The sequence below is a fragment of the Pelodiscus sinensis genome, chromosome 12 (assembly GCF_049634645.1).
Source record: "Pelodiscus sinensis isolate JC-2024 chromosome 12, ASM4963464v1, whole genome shotgun sequence".
Lineage (NCBI taxonomy): Eukaryota > Metazoa > Chordata > Testudines > Trionychidae > Pelodiscus > Pelodiscus sinensis.
The window spans coordinates 43691354-43710188 of record NC_134722.1 but is presented as its reverse complement, the minus strand read 5'-3'; the positions used below and the strand labels follow the sequence as shown (position 1 = coordinate 43710188).

Sequence of the window (18835 nt, the reverse complement as noted above, 5' to 3'; positions counted from 1 at the left end):
ACGACTTCCTTTTTTCTTCTGGTTTCAGTTATGGCAAGAATGTCAATGCGAATACGATGCAGCTCTTCCAGCAATATATCGACCTGCTCATTGCTTGAGAAGGATCGCACATTAAGTGTGCCAACATATACATTAACACAAATGGACAATCTCTCAGTACTGCCAGATTCGTGGCATCCTCTGCCTCCATATCCATCACTCCAGCACTATTACTGTCACTGCAGAAGCAAGGAGGAACTGCAAAAGATGGAATGTCATCCTGTATTATTTTGTTCATAGTTGCTGTGGCCAAATCATCGCCTGGTGGCCAACTTTCTGGTAACAAACCTCTCTGCACTTTGCTAGGTTGATCCTTGGACAGTGGACACACAGTCGGCTGCCAGGACCATACGCAAAACCATTCGAGAGCCCAGGGTCACCTTCATGCCATGAGCAGGCAACGGAGTAGGATTTTATAGAGAAGGTCTTAATTAAACCCGCTAAATCAAACGCCAGAAGATTGATCTTTGGCACGTAAGAATAGACGTGGCCTCAATCTCTCTGTGCCCCTTCTCCAGAGTGGATGGGAAACACATCCACTGTGGTTTTGGGGGCTGTGCTGTTAAGCATTGAGCTTCCCAGATAGAGTCTGGGTGGAACACTAGAAAGCTCTTGTTAGACACAACCAGTTGGAACTGGACACAGAATAAAGCAGAGGTCTCGTATTCATTGTAAGCACTGAATGGTCTCTGAGCACCATCTCCACCACAGGGAAACTCTGAGACCGGAGTCTTTCCTCACTGCTCTGTGCTGGGGTGGGAATGCTTCAGCACTCCTGGCTATCTCTGGGTCTCCTCAGGGTGTACTTGGCCACCTAGGATTTGTGCTGGGGGCAGGATTTCCTCTGTTGTCACATCAGTTATGGAGGTCACACTAATGCCATTTGTGGTTAGCTCGTAGAGGCATTCCTCACTGGAAAGGCTGGGCGCTCAGGTTCATTAGGTGTCTTGTCTCCAAGAGTGACCAATGTCTGGGCCGGACCCATAGTCCTGAGAAAAGCAAAGAACGTCAGTGCTAGGTCCCTGTTTTGTGTCTCGTTCCAGTGACGCATTCGACTTCAAGTATGGAGTGTGCTTAATGAGAACGAAGGAAGGGCTGAATGTTTCCAGGATGATGCAGGCTCACAGTAAGTGTCTATTGCAACCACGCCTGCTTCATGCTCCCGGAAGGGGCGGAGCCTTGGGCAGAAGGGGCAGCCAGTCCTCAACACTCGGCACACGTTACCCCCTTCCCCCGTCCTTAGAGCTTCCCAGAAAGCACCGGGCAATGCTCGGAGCGTGTTCCCAGTGGAGGCCGCGTTCAAAGGATCCCACCCGCGGGCCACGTGTTGAGCCCTGCGTAAACCCAAACTGCACCGCAGGCTGTGAACAAACGGGCCGTGGGCTGGATGTGGCCCGCGGGGCAGCATGTTGAGTAGCCCTGATCTAAGATCAGCCTGACTGCTTGGTTCTCTTTTAATTTATCACTGCACCCACAAAGAGTGATGAAAGGCTATAGGACAAATTGTCAGCAAATTCCTCACAGGATAACCATTCACTCCCATGCAGGGGGCTCGCACAAAGTCGAGGCACTACTTAAGACTCACTAAGACGATGTCTGCACCTTGTGATCAGCAGTCCTATTACAGGCACATCTCTAAAATAACCGAGTTGTTCTGTCCAAGGTGCATAGGAGTTCCTGGGGCAGACAGAAACTGACTTTGTCTTTCTAAGGTCAATTAACTTCTGCTTTTTAACACGCTTTAAATCTTTGTTAGGGTCTGTGAAGGCTGGCTATGGATGAAAATTAACTCCTGTGCAAAAGGCTGGCTTGAAATTTATAGACCATTTATGTTTTCAGTATAGGGCTTAAATGGAATTTTTAAGTGATGCCTTTTCTGCACAAGAAATCAGCAAAAGAAGTTAATTTCCCCTTAAACTATGATGCATGTGTAACCACACACCTAGTAGGTGTGGTTCACTCTCCCATGTAGGGACATTTAGACCACTGACAGCGAGAGATAAGAACAAGTGAGTTCTACAACCTAAGCTGCTAGCCAGCTGGCTTTATAGCTCAAGCCTAGAGGCTCCTACACTAAGCTCCAGAGGTCTTACGTTCAAATCCAGCCATGGTGGTTACACATGCCGCAGACTTTAATGCTGCATCTATATGTAAGAATGTCTAAACTAGCGTTTGCACTTTCTATTCATGATGTTATTAAAATTAACACAAATTAAATGTCCATTCGATTTAGCCATAATAGTTTTCTAAGTGACAAGAAACTTTCATTGTTTTATCTTTCATGTCTCCATTACCTTTATTCTTCTTGACATCTCTTTTGCAGTTAACCCAGTTTTTGACCTATCAGAAGACCCCAAAGAGAATGGAGCAAATGGAGTGGTACCCACTGTGACAGGCACATGTTAGTTCTAACCACATTCATCTCTGTAATATGAAATGCTCATCCTCCAACCTGGAGTGAAAATTAATGATGTTCTATTATGTCGAGGCCAAGTAGCTGAATGATTTTTGGCTAGTAGTTACAGAGGGACCCTGGCTGCAAAGTCCAGATCTGAACTTTCTTGAAGTTTGGTGATATCCAAATCTGGGAACTGGGTTTGTTCCATTGTAAACAAAGATACTGGTCACAGCAGTTGAGTCAGCAGCGTTTGGGATTCAGGGTTTTGCCCAGCCAAACACAGAAACAAGGTTCAGCTCCTAAGATTTGCTGACTCATCCATTCACAGGGGATGGCTTGTAGACAGCATTTTGCTGCAGTATGCAGGGACTAGGAAGGTCTTGCCACCTGCTGCAGAGAGGTGGAAGGACAGCACATGTCGCATTCTAGGACCCGTATCTCATGCTGCCGGTTCTTTCCCCCTTTCTAGTGGATCCTGATGCCCTGAGAGCAGAACAGCAAGCAAGCACCATCTTCCAGACTGAACAGGGCAAGAAGACCATTGACATCTACTGGCTCTTTGATGATGGAGGTGACCTTGGGCCTTACTAAACACACTCAGTCTGCTATAGCTTTGGGATTTTTATATTGTTATTTCTATACATACCCACGTCCTCCCCACCCCCACCCTTGGCCCTGTTCAGCTCATGAATGAAACTGATTGCCAAAGGCTTCCCCAGTGCTTGGCCAGCATGGCCTGGTGAGGACATACAGACTGAGATTCTCAAAGGTGACTAAGGGAGTTAGGTACCGATGAGATTTGGGTGCCCTACTCTGCTAGACAGCTTTGCAAATCTCATTCAAACTCTCTTAGCCAACTGTCTCCTGCTGCCCTGCCTTTTCTGCCAGGGCTGATGTTAGCATAGCAGGGGGCTTTTAACAGACTAGTTCTGAGCAGAAAAGTTAGTTGCAAACCTCCTAACCCTTTTGATCCCCAGGTTTCCTTTTCAGTATTTGAGAGCAGCACTGGCTACCGAGACTTGCTTTTGTTAATCATGTTTGTTATGGTAGTGTCTTGGGACCAACCGAGATTGAGGTTCCATTGTGCAAGGCACAGTACAAATATGAAGCTGCACAGGTGCTGGAACTAGGAGTGTGAGGGGTGGGGGCTGCAGCTACCCCTGGCTTGGAGTGGTTTCCATTTAGGGTTTCCAGTTGCGTTCAAGCACTCTCAGCACCCCCAGTAAAGCTCTAGGCTGTCTCGGTCCAGAGGAGTTACAATCTAAGTAGACCCTACAGGCAAGGGATAGGGGAAAGAAATACAATCAATGTGTGGAGCAATCAATGTGATGGCGGTACATGACGTATTTGCTCCATGATTTCCCCCCAAGGGATCAGCTAATTGGAAAGACAAGAGAAGGTAGAGGCATGAGGGGATCAGAACAGAGGGAAACAGCGAGTGCAGGAAGGTGTGAGGGGCAGCTGTGGAATGAATCAGAAATGAGTCACTAAAGTATTATAGTTTATTTGTATCACTGTAGCACCTGGGGCCCCCAGTCATGGCCCAGGGCCCCACTGTGCTAGGTGCTGGACAAACACCGAACAAAAAGCTTTCTGTTCAAGCTCATTTGCTGCTGAGCCAGCAGCGCTGAGGCAGTGCCTCTGGGGCCGGGTTTGGAATTTCGGATAAAGGAAGCCAGACTGCAATGTAACTGGAGTCGGGCAATGCACAGACACAGAGTTGAGGCACAGAAAGACTGCGTTGCCCAAAGCCATAGAGGACGTGTTTGGTGGAGTAGAGATGTCCTGAGACCAGGCGAGTACCCGAATCACTGGATCAGCCTTCCTCTCGTTTTGGCTTGGTGCTTGCGGGGCCTGGTGCAGGAAGAAAGTGAGGAGGGAGAAGGATTCAAATGGACACCAAGGAAAACTCATTCATTTAGGCAAGGGGATGTGTTTCTCCTTTTCCGGGACTACTTGCAACTCAGACATCTGGCAATGGGATATGGGATTTCAGCTGAGGACATTTAATAGTAGACCGAGCAGCACACTAGAGAATACGTCCCGGGATGCACTGTCACACTGACAGGAGGATGGGCTGGCAAGCCCACAGGGTCTTCTCCATCTTGGATTCACAATGTGAAGCAGCTGTTCGCACCCATCCTAATGTTCTTCTCTGTGGCAGGTCTGACGCTCCTGATTCCCTACCTCCTCAGTCGCAAGAAGCGGTGGGGAAAGTGCAAAACCCGGGTGTTTGTTGGTGGGCAGATCCAGAGGATGGATGAAGAGAGGAAGGCGTGAGTCATCGCTGAGCATTGATCATATCAGCTTGTCAGACCATGAGCTGCCACTAATCCCACAGGGCCTTGTATCAGTGCGGTGTATTCTGGTGGAATAGCGTATATTTTTGATTAATTACAATAACTAAATGGTAGCTCGTCTCTGCGGATTCCTAGAAATGTAAATGCACAGTATAAAAAGAGCCCACCACCAGTGACCTGTCACCTAGCCCATAGGCTGGACTATTTCACAGATGTGCAGCACCCTTTGGGGAGTTAAGTCTGGAATGTTGGTTGCTCCTTGCCCCACACGCTTTGTTGTAGAAATTTCAGAAGTTCTTGTTTTGGTTTTGATCATTTAAAACGTTAGTCCTGGTCCTGGTCCTCAGCACGTGTAAAACCACATAATTCCACTCCAATGAACGTAACTGTGGTGATTTACATTGTCAGAGGATGGGCCCCATTAGTTTGTCTGTCTGTTTATTTTAAAATGACATTGCTTACAGACAAATGTATTAAGAGGAAATGAGAGCTGAGAATTTATGATTTTAAAAAATCAAACCAAACCACACACTGAGGACCATGCAAATATAATTCCCACTTGTAAGAGGCCTGAACTAGATGGCTCGTGAAATTACAGGAGCTGAACACAGAAAGAATTGTCAGCAATAATTGGGAAAGTAATCAACTGCCACTCTGCACTACCATACTGTAGGATAATATAGTTGGCTGATATTGCTAAATTCTTGGTGGATCAGAAAAAGATAAATTTGCCACACCTTGAAAGCTCCCCCTGCCACCTCCTGGTTCTGACTTTTCACCTTGAGTATGACCGTGCCAACACTTACTACCTGGCTAAGTTCTTGCCACCTTGAGTGGACTTCAGTGGAGCCCTCAGAAGAGTGAAAACTAGACTTGTGTTTGTAGGCCTTGATTAGCCAATAGTTATTTTATTCACAATAATACTCTTCTTATGTACCATTCAAAGCACACCTCACAAGAGGTCAGTAACAATATCCCTATTTTACAGATGGGGAAACCGAGGCACAAAGAGGCATATTTACTTGCCAATGGTTACTCAGCAGGCTAGTGGCAGAACCCAGGTCTCCTATATCTTAGAAGTGGCTCTTGCCATTAGGCGGCACTGTTTCTCCTGACTCTTACGTGTTCAGATCACCTGAGAGTGTTTCTAGGATGGTCAGTAAAATATTGAGTAGGAAAAAAATGAATAGATTTAAAAAAAAAATCCCCCTTTTTCTGTCTTACAGGATTGTCTCTCTGTTGAACAAGTTCCGCCTTGGGTTCCATGAGGTGCATGTCCTTCCCGACATTAACCAGCAACCACGCCCTGAACAGTATGTTATTTCTATACTTTTTGTCTTTGCTTATTTAATTTTCTAGACATAATGTGTATGTGCGTGCGTCTATCACTATATCAAGTGAGAGTTATTCTTGTCCCCAGTTCATCTCATGCTTTGGTTAGAGGCTCAGAGTCTACCAGATGTGGAATATGAAAGTTTGGGAGAGAGAAAAAGGAAATTACACTTGTAACCCAATCATTTTCTACATTTTAAGTTAATTTCATGCAGAGGAATGATGCCAGACCTGTACACTTATGTTTTGTCTTTAGCCAAAGAAAATCAGTGCTCTCAACTATCACAATTTCAGAACAAGCCGCATGGTATTATATATAAAGAAGTAAATTTCCAGCCCCCCTGCAGATCGAGATAAGTCTGAAAACATGCCCCCCTAAAGGCTCATGTGCCAGAAACCAAATTAAAAGAGCCCAACGTGATTTTATTCAAATCTTGTGATTTGGGGGGCACCTGACACATTGTTGGGGTGTTAGGACTGGACCATTCACAGCACAGAGAGGAAGGTCAAGACTATTCGGTGCTGCTCAGACAATGTGCCATGGCCTTGGTTTGGCCCAGATCACTAGATGTGGAAAAAAGGATGACTAGAGGACATAGAAGGATGAACAGATACCATCAAGGTAACATCGCCATAGGCCTGTTCAGTTGGCTGAGATGGCCAACAAAGAGGCTGATTTGTAATAGAGAAATTAAGTTTCCAGGGCAGTTTCTCTTATCTGGCTGGAAAAAAAAATCACATTTCAAAAAAATTATCTTGGATTGGGTTGAAAAGCCCCAAACATGAAATATTTAAAAAGCAGGAATTTCCAGAAAAAAAATCCATCCTGGAAGAGCTGAAATGGACAGAAGTATAAAACTGCAGCAGATAGGGAAATTAACAAGATCCTTCTAGGTGGACAGTTTTCATTTTGGTTCTCCTAATGGAAAATGGACATTTTTCAGCAAAATAATAGAAAAATTTAGATTTTTGAGAAAAAGGCTTTTCCCTGAGATTATTATAATGTAAAAACAGACAGATAGCCCATCTAGCCCAGCATCCTGTCCCCAGCAGTGGCTGGTACAAGAGAGAGTGCACCAAACAGGGTGATTCTGAACAGATTCCACCCCTGTTATCCCCTCCCAGCTTCTGGAAATCGGAGGCTTATGGTCACCGGAGCATGAAGTTACATCCCTGACCATTTTGGCTAAGAGGTCCATCGCTGTCTGTCCTCCATGAACTTATCCACTTTTCTTAACTCAGTTTCACATTTGGCCATCATCACATCCCATGGCAATGAGTTCCACAGGTCAATTTGTATATAGTGTGAAGAAGTATTTTCTGTTGTTTGTATTAAATCTGCTGCCTATTCATTTCATTGGGTGATCTCTCATATCTGTATTGTGGGAAAGTGTAAATGGCACTTCTCTATTCACTTTTCCCATACCAGTTGTGCTTTTATAGACCTCCATCATATGAACAGCCTTAATCTTTTACATTTCCCCCAATGTGGAAGTCGATCTATTCCCTTGATCGTCCTTGTTGCCCTTCTCTGAACTGGTTCCAATTCCACTATATAGGGTGACCTGAACTCGATGCAGCATTCCAAGGGTGGGTCTATTGAGTGTTTACAGAGAGGCAGTATAGTATTTTCTGTCTTATGTACTATCCCTTTCCAATAGTTCCTAACACACCGTTAGCTTTTTAGCCCACTGGTGTGCATTGAGCTGAGGTTTCCAGAGACCTATCCATAGTGATTCAGAGGATCTTTCTTCAGAGGACAGCAAAACATTACACTCACCATCTTTCTAATGGAAACGTTCCCACCCCCTCATGCTCACACTCCCTCGCAGCACTCACCCCGTACAACAAAAGTCAAGGCAGAGCTCCAGTCCTATCATGCTCTTTGCTTGCAGCATCAAGAGATTTGATGAGCTGATCGCCCCCTTCAGGCTGAACGATGGGTTGAAGGACGAGGCTGTGGTGAATGAAATGAGGCGGGACTGCCCCTGGAAGATTTCTGATGAGGAGGTTAATAAAAACAAAGCGAAGGTAGGGACACTGCCACTGCTATTAGGCAATGTCAGTGGCTGGAGGAGGGAGGTTTCTTGTGGAGAGAATTCTTCTGACCTAATGCAAGATTCAGAAAGCTCTTCGTGCATCCAGGCTTTTCCAGGATCCTGATCCTGCAAAGTGCTAAAAGGCTCTTGTAGGTTGCTGAGTACCCTCCTCTCCCATCAACATCAGTACAAAGCCAATAGCATACAGCACTTCACAACACTAGGCGCTTGGGCTACGTGTACACTGCAGAATTTTTGTGCAAAAACTTGCGGAGCGTCCACACTGCAAGCGCATTTTTGCACAAGAAAAAGTACAGTAGATTGTCAGAAGACAGGGCGTTTTGCGCAATAGTTATTCCTCTTTCTACAAGGAATAAGCCTTTTTGCACAAGAGCTCTTGCACAAAAAGGTGTGTGTGGATGGACAACAGGGATTTCTTGTGCAAGAAACCCCTATCGGAAAAAGCACAAGTGCTCTGATGGCCATTCTGTGAATGGCCATCAGAGCTTTCTTGCGCAAGAGCATCCATGGCAGTGTGGACGCACTCTAGTGCAAGAACTTTTTGTGGAAGATTTCTTCCACAAAAAGTTCTTGTGCAAGAAGACTGCAATGTAGATGTAGCCTTAGTGATTTAGGTCCTCTGGGCTCAATTCTGCATCCATGGATGTCCATGGAAGTGTTGCCATTCACATCACTGGGGACAAACTGGACCCTTCATACTGCAGTGGAGAACAGAGCTCTTTATGCTGAGTCCATGCTGAAGCAAGGGGAGGGACCAAAGGGTTTGAAAGGAAACACCTCTCAGAGAGGCTAAGGGAGGTGGCATGTTTGCCTGGAAACAAGATCAGCAGGTAGACCAGGCTGACTTTAGGAATGTCCATTGCTAGCAGCTAGTGGGTCACCAGTAACCAGGGTGGGTCACACTCACGGTTCATCCTGAATCCCATGGGATGGTTTCGAGTTACACAGATCTCTTGTCTTTGGCCAATGACCACAGCCCTGCAATATGGTCTCAGGACTCTCAGAAGTCAATGGAATGACTCCCACTGGCCATGGTGAGTGTTAGATCAGCAAGAGCCATGTGCATTGCAGGTGGACACTGACTGACTGACTTTGTAACTGACTTTTGCTTCTTGCTCCTTAGTCACTTCGACAAGTGAGACTGAATGAGATCTTGCTGGATTACTCACGCGATGCTGCTCTCATAGCCATGTAAGTAATAGCGGTGATCAGGGTCCATCATGCACCTCTTACGTACGGTCTTCTCCAGCAAGTCAGTCTATTTTAGTCCTTGGCTAGATTAATCTAGACACAGTCCCCTCAGTCTTCTCCCTTCCACATGATAATAACGAAACAGATATTACCAATCAATGTATGCTCCCAAATAACCCCCCTTCTATGCAGCAGCTTGCTTCAGCATGGACTCAGCACAAAAGCCCAGATAAAAATACAGGAGCCAGTCTTGGCTTTTTTTTAGAGCAGCCTCGGGGATGATTTAAACCAGGGGTCTCCAAACTTTTCAGCCCGAGGGCCGCATTAACTATCAAACAGCAGTTCAGGGGCCGACTACACACTTGAGGTCCAAATAAAAAACAATCAAAACATAGATGTTGTTTTTAATTATTTATTTAATATTATTTTATTCAGTTATTATTTAATAACATTGATACACTACTAAAAAGTAAGCAGCGAATAAGGTTTTGCAATGTAATGATCGGTTGGAAAACATAACGCACTACTGCGTGCCTCTATTTTAATTCGGTAAAAACATAACATCCACGTAAGCGGCGGCTGATCTTGGCAGGATACACGTAAATTTCCGTAATTTTTTTTCCGTAGACAAAAAGGTCTCCACGGGCCGGATGAGAGGGCCTCGCGGGCCGCATCCGGCCCGCGGGCCGTAGTTTGGAGACCCCTGATTTAAACGAATGGCTCTCAGCCAGGCATATGCATATCCGGGGGCAGGGCATGGCTGTGGCATGCAGAGGTCTTCCAGGGAGTACATATTTGTCTTGTTTTAAAATAAGCTACATAAAAGCACTAACAAAGTTAATGAAAACTAAATTTTCATGACTTGTTTATTTTGCTCTAAATACTAAACACGGAAATGTAAGTCAAATATTTATACTCCAATAGGTTTATTTTATAATTATATGGCAAAATGAGAAAATCAGCAAATTGATCTGTAATCATGCCCTGTGACACTTCTGTATTTTTGCCTGATTTTGTAAGCAAGTAGTTTTTAAAATGAGGTGAAACTGGGGGGTATGCAAGACAAATCAGAGTCCTGAAAGGGGGAAAGTTTGAGAGCCATTGCTCTAAACTACACTAGTTGATAGAAGAGCCCCAAGGGGCCAATCTCAGGCCGAGAAGAGCTGGAATGCAACAGCACTCCTTATGCCAAGGTGGTGTGGTGGGAATTGTGTAGGAGTGAGCTGATCTGGGTCTGTGTTAACTTTGCATGGCTGAGAAATTCTAGGGAGATGCACCTTCTTTCTGGCCCCTGTTATCTTCCTAAGTGGTGCAAATTGCTGGATTGCACAAGAACCTCAGGCCCATAAGGCCTAGTAGTTACAGTTTTGGAGGCTACATTCTTGTGGCCATAAACAGGCAAGCAGGTGGCCCTGCATCAGTGATGCCATTAGATTTTGACTGTTGTGAGATTGTCCTTCTTTCAGAAATTCTTTCCAACCCTCCAGATAGTGTCGGTCCCAAGTGACCCAGGAAGGCCAGTTGACTCTGAATTCACTTAACTTTCTTGTGGTCCTTGCCTGATTGTAAGAGCTCTCAGCCACTAGCACTCAACTCACCCCACAGCCTGTAGTCACATGCCACCTACTAGCTAATTAAGGATTTATTTATTAGTGCCTGCCCTACCAGTCAAGTTTATCAGTTTTGCTCAGTCCCTAGCTAGCCCAGATAGCACAAAGCAGAATTTGAAGTGAACAGGACTTAGTGTTGTAGACAGGACTAGGGCTGTCAATTAACACGTGTTAATGCCGGAGATTAATGCAGAGAACAGTTAATGTGTTAATCGCAGGCGTTTCCATGGTGCTGCCCCTTTGAAACGCCACCACTGCATTTCAAAAGGGCAGCACAACGTGGAGCCTGGAATCAGCTGAGGACTCCTGAGCTGACCCCAGGCTCCGTGCAATGCTTTCCCTGTGAAATACTGCGGCGGCATTTCAAAGGGGCAGCGCAATGCGGAACCTGGGGTCAGCTGAAGCCGCCTTATTGTTTAACAGCGTGATTAATTTTTTAAATCACTTGACAGCCCTAGACAGGACAGAGAAAATGCGCAGCTGGGAAAGCGGGTGACACATACTATATAAGGAGGGTATAGAATCTGCAAATCTAAATGGACACTCTTCCTAGGCAAAAATAAATGCAAACGTTTTTTCCTCCTTCCTTTTTTACCTCTCTGTTCTTTTCTTTCCAGAACCTTGCCAATCGGCAGAAAGGGGCGATGCCCCAGCTCCCTCTATATGGCCTGGCTAGAAACCCTCTCACAAGACCTAAGACCTCCAGTTATTCTGACCAGAGGAAACCAAGAAAATGTTCTGACATTTTACTGCCAATAGGATGTGGCTGAATACACAGCAGGTTGGGATGTGAATTTTTCAGGCCAGGCTGGAAAGAACTCTTCTGGATTTTGGGATGGTAGTGGTTGGTGAAAGCAAACATTCCTGGTTTCAGCTGACGGCAGCCAATGATAAAGGATTGCTGATGGGAAATGACTAACACTGGGTTACGCCATTTGCCCTCCCCTTTCTGAAAACTGATCTTGCTGATCCTAGTCTGTGTGTCTCCCATGCTGCAAACAGCCCTGTGCTAGCAGCTGGAAATGCATCAACAATCTTAATCATAATTGTATAAAAGCTGCACTTTCCCTTGTTGGCAAAGAAAAGAGAGAGGAGAGAGACGAGAGGGAGGTGGGGAAAACAAGCAGAAAAATGAATAGGGATGGTGCTGGTCTTAGAATTTCGGGGAAGGAAAGGGAGAACCCATTGTGTTACAATCCCACCTTGCAGCATAGAGGTTTGTGCCAATGTATTGTTCCAGGATGTTCTCTGTTGTGTCCACACATATTGTGCTTTCTATGTCTCCACAAAGGGAATTGCGCTGTTCAAAGTCTGAACTGTGTCAACCTCACAACCCTCTGTAAATCAGGCTTCCTGCCCCTTATTAAAGCTGAGGAAATGGAGGTCAAGTGAGTGACCCAAGGCCACATTGTGTGTCATTAGCAGAGCTAAGATTAAAACTCAGTACTCTGACTCCCAGCCAACCCCTTGTTCCTGCTAGCCACACTGCCTCCCTCATTACTGTAGCCATTGTAGAGCTGGCGATGCTTAGAGACATGCTGTGATTTGCTAAAGGTCACACAACCCTTCAGTGGCAGATTTTGGTCTCCTGAGTCCCAGGCCAGTTTGCTAATCAACCTCCTTCTAAGGTACTTTGAGAGGCAGATTTTATTCAGAGATGATGCTAGTCATCGGGATACTGCCACCCTCTCCCCGGGTTGTGTTCGTTTCAACTATCTCGCCTCACCCCCATCAAACATTAGCTAGAGTTCTAGTCTGCCTTCCATACACCCCCTCAGAACCCGGATTGGGGGTAAATGTATTACGCCACCCTGCAGTCCTGTCCTCAGTTAAAAGAGAGTCACAGTGAACTCTTCCGAAGTTAACTCGCAAAACCCATCGGCCTGTCACGTGAGGGAAAGTGGGGGAAGTGAGTGGCCCAGAGGCAACTGATGCTCATTTCCTTTCGCAGTGACATTTGGCATCACCATGAGCCATAGGGCTGTCTGATGTGCCGGTGGCCTTGCCTCACTTGGCCTGTCAGCGTGTCTTGCGATCACTGGTTCAGGTCTGCCAGCAGCAGCCATGATGGAAGCGCAGATGAAGACAGGGGTAACCCAGCTCAGATCAGGTCAGCGTAAAACGCTGGCAGAGAGGGGTGCTGGAACAATGTATATAGTGGGGATGCTGCAAGCCATTGAAGCAACTGTAAACTGTATATAAAAGCCTTCCCAAACCTCTCCCATTTAGTTCCAGCACCAATGCTGGCAGGGCTGGGGCCCTATCTCCACTGATGCTCCCACATCTGAAACCACCATTGAAGCAAAACCCGTGATGGGAGTGCTTAGCATATGTGCTCTAGTGAGAAGCAAACCTAGGTCACCCTGACCTTGGCATCGGTGGCATGCTCGGATTTTTCACAATGCCCTATGGATTGTTTCTAGCCATGTGTGACATGTGCAATATAAATGGACGGAGCGCCAGCGCTGAGCTGGGGGGTTGGTATTTTTCCACCTAGAGCGGCATCACTTAAACTTATCCAGGATGGAGAATAATCCCCCCTCCCCAAGGGCATGCGTGAGAGAGGCAGCCAGGCCCACTCATCTCATGCCTTTGGGATGGTCTGTGTGCAGGTCTCTCTGCCCTCAGACCATGTGAAATATGGGCAGCAGCAGTGGGAGCTTTCCACATGCCCTGTCTTAGTTCAGACCAGCTGAAACAACGGAAACAGTTCCGTTTCCTTGGCTCTTTAAACTCTTGGCCTCTCTGCTGAGTCTGTCATTATGAAGATCCGTTAGAAAGTGGAACAGCCTTTCCCCCCCACGACATCTGAAGCCCGAGAGAGGCAGGGCTTGATCCTACGGGGTGCTGTGTGCTCTAGTCCCCAGACAGCAAACTGCTAGAGCATGTCAACAGGGTGCCGCCTGCACTTAAAGCAAGCATGCGCTTTTGTGCTGTGCCGTCCGGGCGCCAGATAGCTGAGCATGCATCAAAGCATGAATGTTATCTGCTAATGCAGTGGTCCCCAACCAGTAGATCGGGATCTCCCGGTAGATCTTGGAGACTCTGATAGGGGATCCTGACTGGTTTGGCCTGGAAGCTCTCAAGTGCTGGCACTTCGGTTGCTCCTCTACCCACTGTCATGCTGTTCCTGTCCTCTTGCCTTGGAGCTGCCCCTTGGAAGCCTCCTGCTTGCTGTGCAGGATGCGGGAGGGAGAAGGGTGCTGATATCAGGGTGTCCCTCCTCCCCCCAATCCTGTACCCCATCTCCACATAGAGAGAAGGGATGGAGGGAGCTCGGCAATACAAATCTCTGTCACTCTCACACATTGTCCTTCCCTCTCATCTCCTGACCCAACAGGTACCCGGGCAGGGGGAGTTGTTACTACTTTTACTGCTTGCAAAGTGGGTTATTTTTAGTTTTTTACTAGTCTGGGCATTTCATAACTTTAATTTCTCTCTTAGGCTTAAATTTAATTCTTTGAATACTAGGATGCCTAGTGGCCAAGGACGGTGCCCCTCAACCCCCCAGGGGCACCCAAGAGAAGGCTGCTGGGCGGGGGGGTGTACATCAACACAACTGAAATTTGGAGAAAACTGAAGTTTTGTTTTAAGTTTTACATCATTTGCATTATTTTTGTACTTTTTACACCCAAATATTTCATCACCCGCCCAGCTATAATTAAGTTGTGTAAACAAATACATTGCAATGGTAAAAAAAAGTGAGAGAAAACTGTAGGTACTGAGGGTACTTATCAATTTTTTTTTGAAAAAGGGGTATTTTATAAAAAAGCTTGAGAAACACTGGCTTAGGGGATAGGGCATTTGCCACACGCCCAAGACTAGAGCCTGCAGCCCTATCCCAGCCTGGAGAAAGTGAATGAGATTCGGGGAGGAAGGGCAACAGAGCGAGCAGGGCCTCGGAGAAGGGGTGGTGCAGGGGCAGGGCCCCAGAGAAGAACGGGGGGGGGGGGGGGAAGGAAGCCAGGCAAGGGCATTTGGGTTTGAGGTAGATCTTACATTGCACTTAAATTGAAAAAGTGATCTTGTGGTTAAAAGGTTTGGAGACTCCTGTGCTAATGTGAGCACAGTCGCTAAATTGGTTGCTAATTCTTCAGAAGAGAGGGAGGTTAGTGAGGTGCCAGAGAGGACGGGCTGCCCGCTTGCCTGCTCCCTCTGTGTCAGCCAACTACAGTGCTACTGGTCAAGAGATTTATTTCCAGGCTGCCAGACCCACCCACCCATCCAGCTGGCTCCAGGGTTCATGTGCAATGGTCCCTCCAAGTGCAACTGAAAGCCCAAACTGCTCTACCTGCTACAAATATTCCCTTCCCTTCTTTTCCCTTCCTAAGATCCCAATTCACAGTAGGACTATCGGCCACCAGAATTGTTCTAAGACTGGTTGTTTACATTCCTGGGACTTCCCCTCAGACCACTCCATCATCTGTTCTTTTTCTCACTGACGAAAGGTCACATTTATCCGCAGACTTATCTACAGCAAACAATCCGTAGAGGATAAAACATCTTTGCAGCACACCAGGACAAACAAGGAGACCTATGCTCAAAATACATAGCAGATGTACAAGCATTTATATCCAGCACATACCACAGAAGACTCCAGTCAACATTAACATGCTCCTAGCCTGTCCATTGTGTATATGATGCATTGCAGCAGTGGAGATATGCCTGCCAATTTTGCATCTAACTCAGAGTCTGTCGGCAAGCCAATGGGAACTGGACATCCCTATTTCCAGGGCAGCTGAGTCAAGGTCCAGAGACCTGGGCCCAATGGACTTAAAAGAGATTATGCAGCTGAGGATCGTGAGTTTATCACTAGTTTGAGGAGGGTAACTGGGACAACAAGCAATTCAAATCAGTGAGACTTTATTGGACTGACAAATATGCACAAGTTGCTAAAGTGCAAAACGAACATTAGATCCTTCAGGTGTCTGTCAGAGGCAGGTATGACTCAGCCAATATGGGGGTCACATACTGTTTGAGGGTCCATTATTGTCCATACCTGATCTGGTGTCAGGATGGTAGGTGGTACAGTGCCCTCTCTCTTCCATGAACAGGCACAATTGTTCCTCACTGCTCTTTGATGAGACATCTTTTATAATTCCCTAAATTTGAGGAAATCTGTCTCATGCACTTGTATTTGGGACATTGGATCCTAAAGCATCTCTCTGAGTACAATTACTCCTCTGTCGGGTTAGACCATAGTGCAGATATGCCCTGAGACTGTAAGCTCTTTCAGGTCAGGAACATCTTTGTTAAATGTTTGCACAGGGCCGAGCACATGGTACAGTTGCCAACTATTCATTGTTTCAAAACCAAACACTACAGGCCCTCCTGTTGCTCATTCCCCCCTCCTTGAGACTCACTTGTAGAGTCAGGGCAGAAGGAGCTGATGTGGCGCCTGCCTGCCTGTTCAGTCAGAGTGCAGTGTGGAGAGGGCTGACTGTCCCTGGAATGAGGCCAGAGATAGCTGGGGCACTGGAAGTTTGAGAAGAAAGGATGGGCCATCATAGGCAGCCAGCCCAGTCGCTGGCCCTGCTCTCCCAGCATCACGTGCTGTCAGGATCCCCCGGCCTCCAGCAGCAGCTGCTCTTCCAGTGGCACAGGCCACTTGCAGTTACTATGGTGACCGGACTTTTGGTTTGCAGTTGGCAGTGCTGCCTGGACATTGAACAGGTCCCCTTTTGACTGAACTTTCCAGCTGAAAATTGGACACGTAGCAACCCTAGTACACAGGGTCTACATGCTACTGCAATACAAATATTTAGAGCCCTGAAAATCAATGAGGATATCCATAGCTCATTTTTGCAGATACAAGTGCAGATGCAGATACATATTTTGTATCTGCACAGGCCTCTACAAATATTAGCTAAGTATAACATTGTATCTTATTCAGACATGATGCATTTCTCTTTCCTTACATTATTTATTATTGTACACAGTATATCCATGTTGGTCCCAGGGTCTAAGAGAGATAAGGTAGGTGAGATATCTTTTATTGGAACAATTTCTACTGTTTAGACAAACTTCTGGGCCACAGAGAGCTCTTTTTCAGGTCTGGAAAGGTACAGCAAGCACCATGGCTAAATGCGTGGTGGAACAGATTGTTCAGCAAAGTTTGTTAGCCCATAAGGTAGCATTCAAGGTAAAGATGAGGGTTAGTGTGTTACAGATTGTTCTAATCAACTATAAATCCTGTGTCTCTATTCAGACAGTGTTTTTTAGCCTTAAGCAACTTTATGATTTTAAGCTCCCTGGCTAGTCTTTTAAATAGGGATTTGAATGTTTAACCAGTTAAAGTTAACCTGGAGAAGCTCCTGCCTGCGGCGGGCTATGGTCCCCACAAGCAGGGACTGCTTCAAACCAGCCAGAGCAGCACCTACCTGCAGCGGGGAGAGGGGGAGCCACTCCAGCCAGGTTGGAGCAGTTCTCCCTGGCCATCCCCCTTTTGACTGGTTAACTGGTTAAACACTATGGCTGTGTCTAGACTGGCCAGTTTTTCCGCAAAAGCAGCTGCTTTTGTGGAAAAACTTGCCAGCTGTCTACACTGGCCGCTTGAATATCTGCAAGAACACTGACGATCTCATGTAAGATTGTCAGTGTTCTTGCGGAAATACTGTGCTGCTCCCGTTCAGGCAAAAGCCCTCTTGCACAAATGATTTGCGCAAGAGGGCCAGTGTAGACAGCACAGTACTGTTTTGCGCAAAAAAACCCCGATGGCTAAAATGGCGATCAGGGCTTTTTTGCACAAAAGCGCGTCTAGATTGGCACGGACGCTTTTCCACAAAAAGTGCTTTTACAGAAAAGCGTCCGTGCCAATCTAGATGCTCTTTTCCAAAAATGCTTTTAACGGAAAACTTTCCCGTTAAAAGCATTTCCGGAAAATCGTGCCAGTCTAGTCGTAACCTATGTTTAACTAGTTAGCCAATTAGACAGAATTTTACATCCTTATTTTTGAGTTTGAGTGGGGGTTTTTTTTTGTTTGTTTTTTATAGGCCATAAGTAGGTGGAAGGAGTCCATGAATGATTTATTTCAGGATGGAGACTTTAGGAAAGCCCATCAAGTATGTAGTTGCCTGATGATGCCCCATATGGGTTCCAGTGTGGAGTGGCAGGTGACAAGTAGATGTATGTGGTCAAAGATTTTATTTCTGTATTGACACAATAGTGCCTAAAGGGTTGGGCTGAGATATGGATTAGGGATGCAATAGTGTAGTCGATCAATCAATAAGCAGCGTATAGGTTAATGTACACCCACACACTGTAGCTCTGCATTTAAAGTGTCTTAGGAAGCAGGAAAGCAGGGATCACCGGGCTCAATTATGGCTCATGCTAGAACCATATCAGAGGCAACAGGCAGCCGATCTGTGAAGGGAGTTGTTTTTTAAACCGGCTCTCCTCAAGGATTAGCTTCTACCTGGCACCCCACGCTGCTGCCTCCGATACAGAGGCAACAGCACAGAGTGGCAGGGGACTCCTTGGCTGTGGGGCTGGAATACATTGGCTGCTGGCCCCGCCTGGAGGGACTCTAGAATAGTCAAGTAACCAATAAGAATTCATAAGGTTACTCAACTATTCAATTAACTGATATTTAACATCCCTAATCTGGATCTCATTATTTTTAGCATTGCACAAACAGATAAGAGAGAGTTCCTGTCCTAAATAACTTAGAATCTATGCAGACAAGACAGACAAAAGATGGGAGAAAGGAATTCATCTGTCTTCCTCTCCATAGCACCTTGAGCTGATGCAAGAACTGCAAGAATGTGACAGAGGATGTTTTAGCTGGTTGAGCCTAGTGGGGGAGCACGACGGTTGCTCAGTCAACATCTCTACACGGAGGCAATGTCACTGTACTCACAAGCGGCACTGCCATCGCTCTGTCCCATAACCTTTTTGTAATGACTG

General features: G+C 46.2%; 1 protein-coding gene across 1 annotated transcript in view; it reads left to right on the top strand.

Annotated features, from left to right (window-relative positions):
• Positions 1–12336, top strand: part of SLC12A3 (solute carrier family 12 member 3) — a 39243-nt gene extending 26907 nt beyond the window's left edge. Inside the window, exons 19-26 of the mRNA XM_006114730.4 lie at positions 1083–1165; positions 2363–2440; positions 2907–3008; positions 4602–4713; positions 5964–6050; positions 7965–8100; positions 9253–9320; positions 11548–12336. Of these exons, the coding sequence (XP_006114792.2) occupies positions 1083–1165; positions 2363–2440; positions 2907–3008; positions 4602–4713; positions 5964–6050; positions 7965–8100; positions 9253–9320; positions 11548–11689 (808 nt within the window). The 3' untranslated portion in view covers positions 11690–12336. The remainder of the gene's footprint in view (positions 1–1082; positions 1166–2362; positions 2441–2906; positions 3009–4601; positions 4714–5963; positions 6051–7964; positions 8101–9252; positions 9321–11547) is intronic.
• The last annotated feature ends 6499 nt before the right edge of the window (positions 12337–18835 follow it).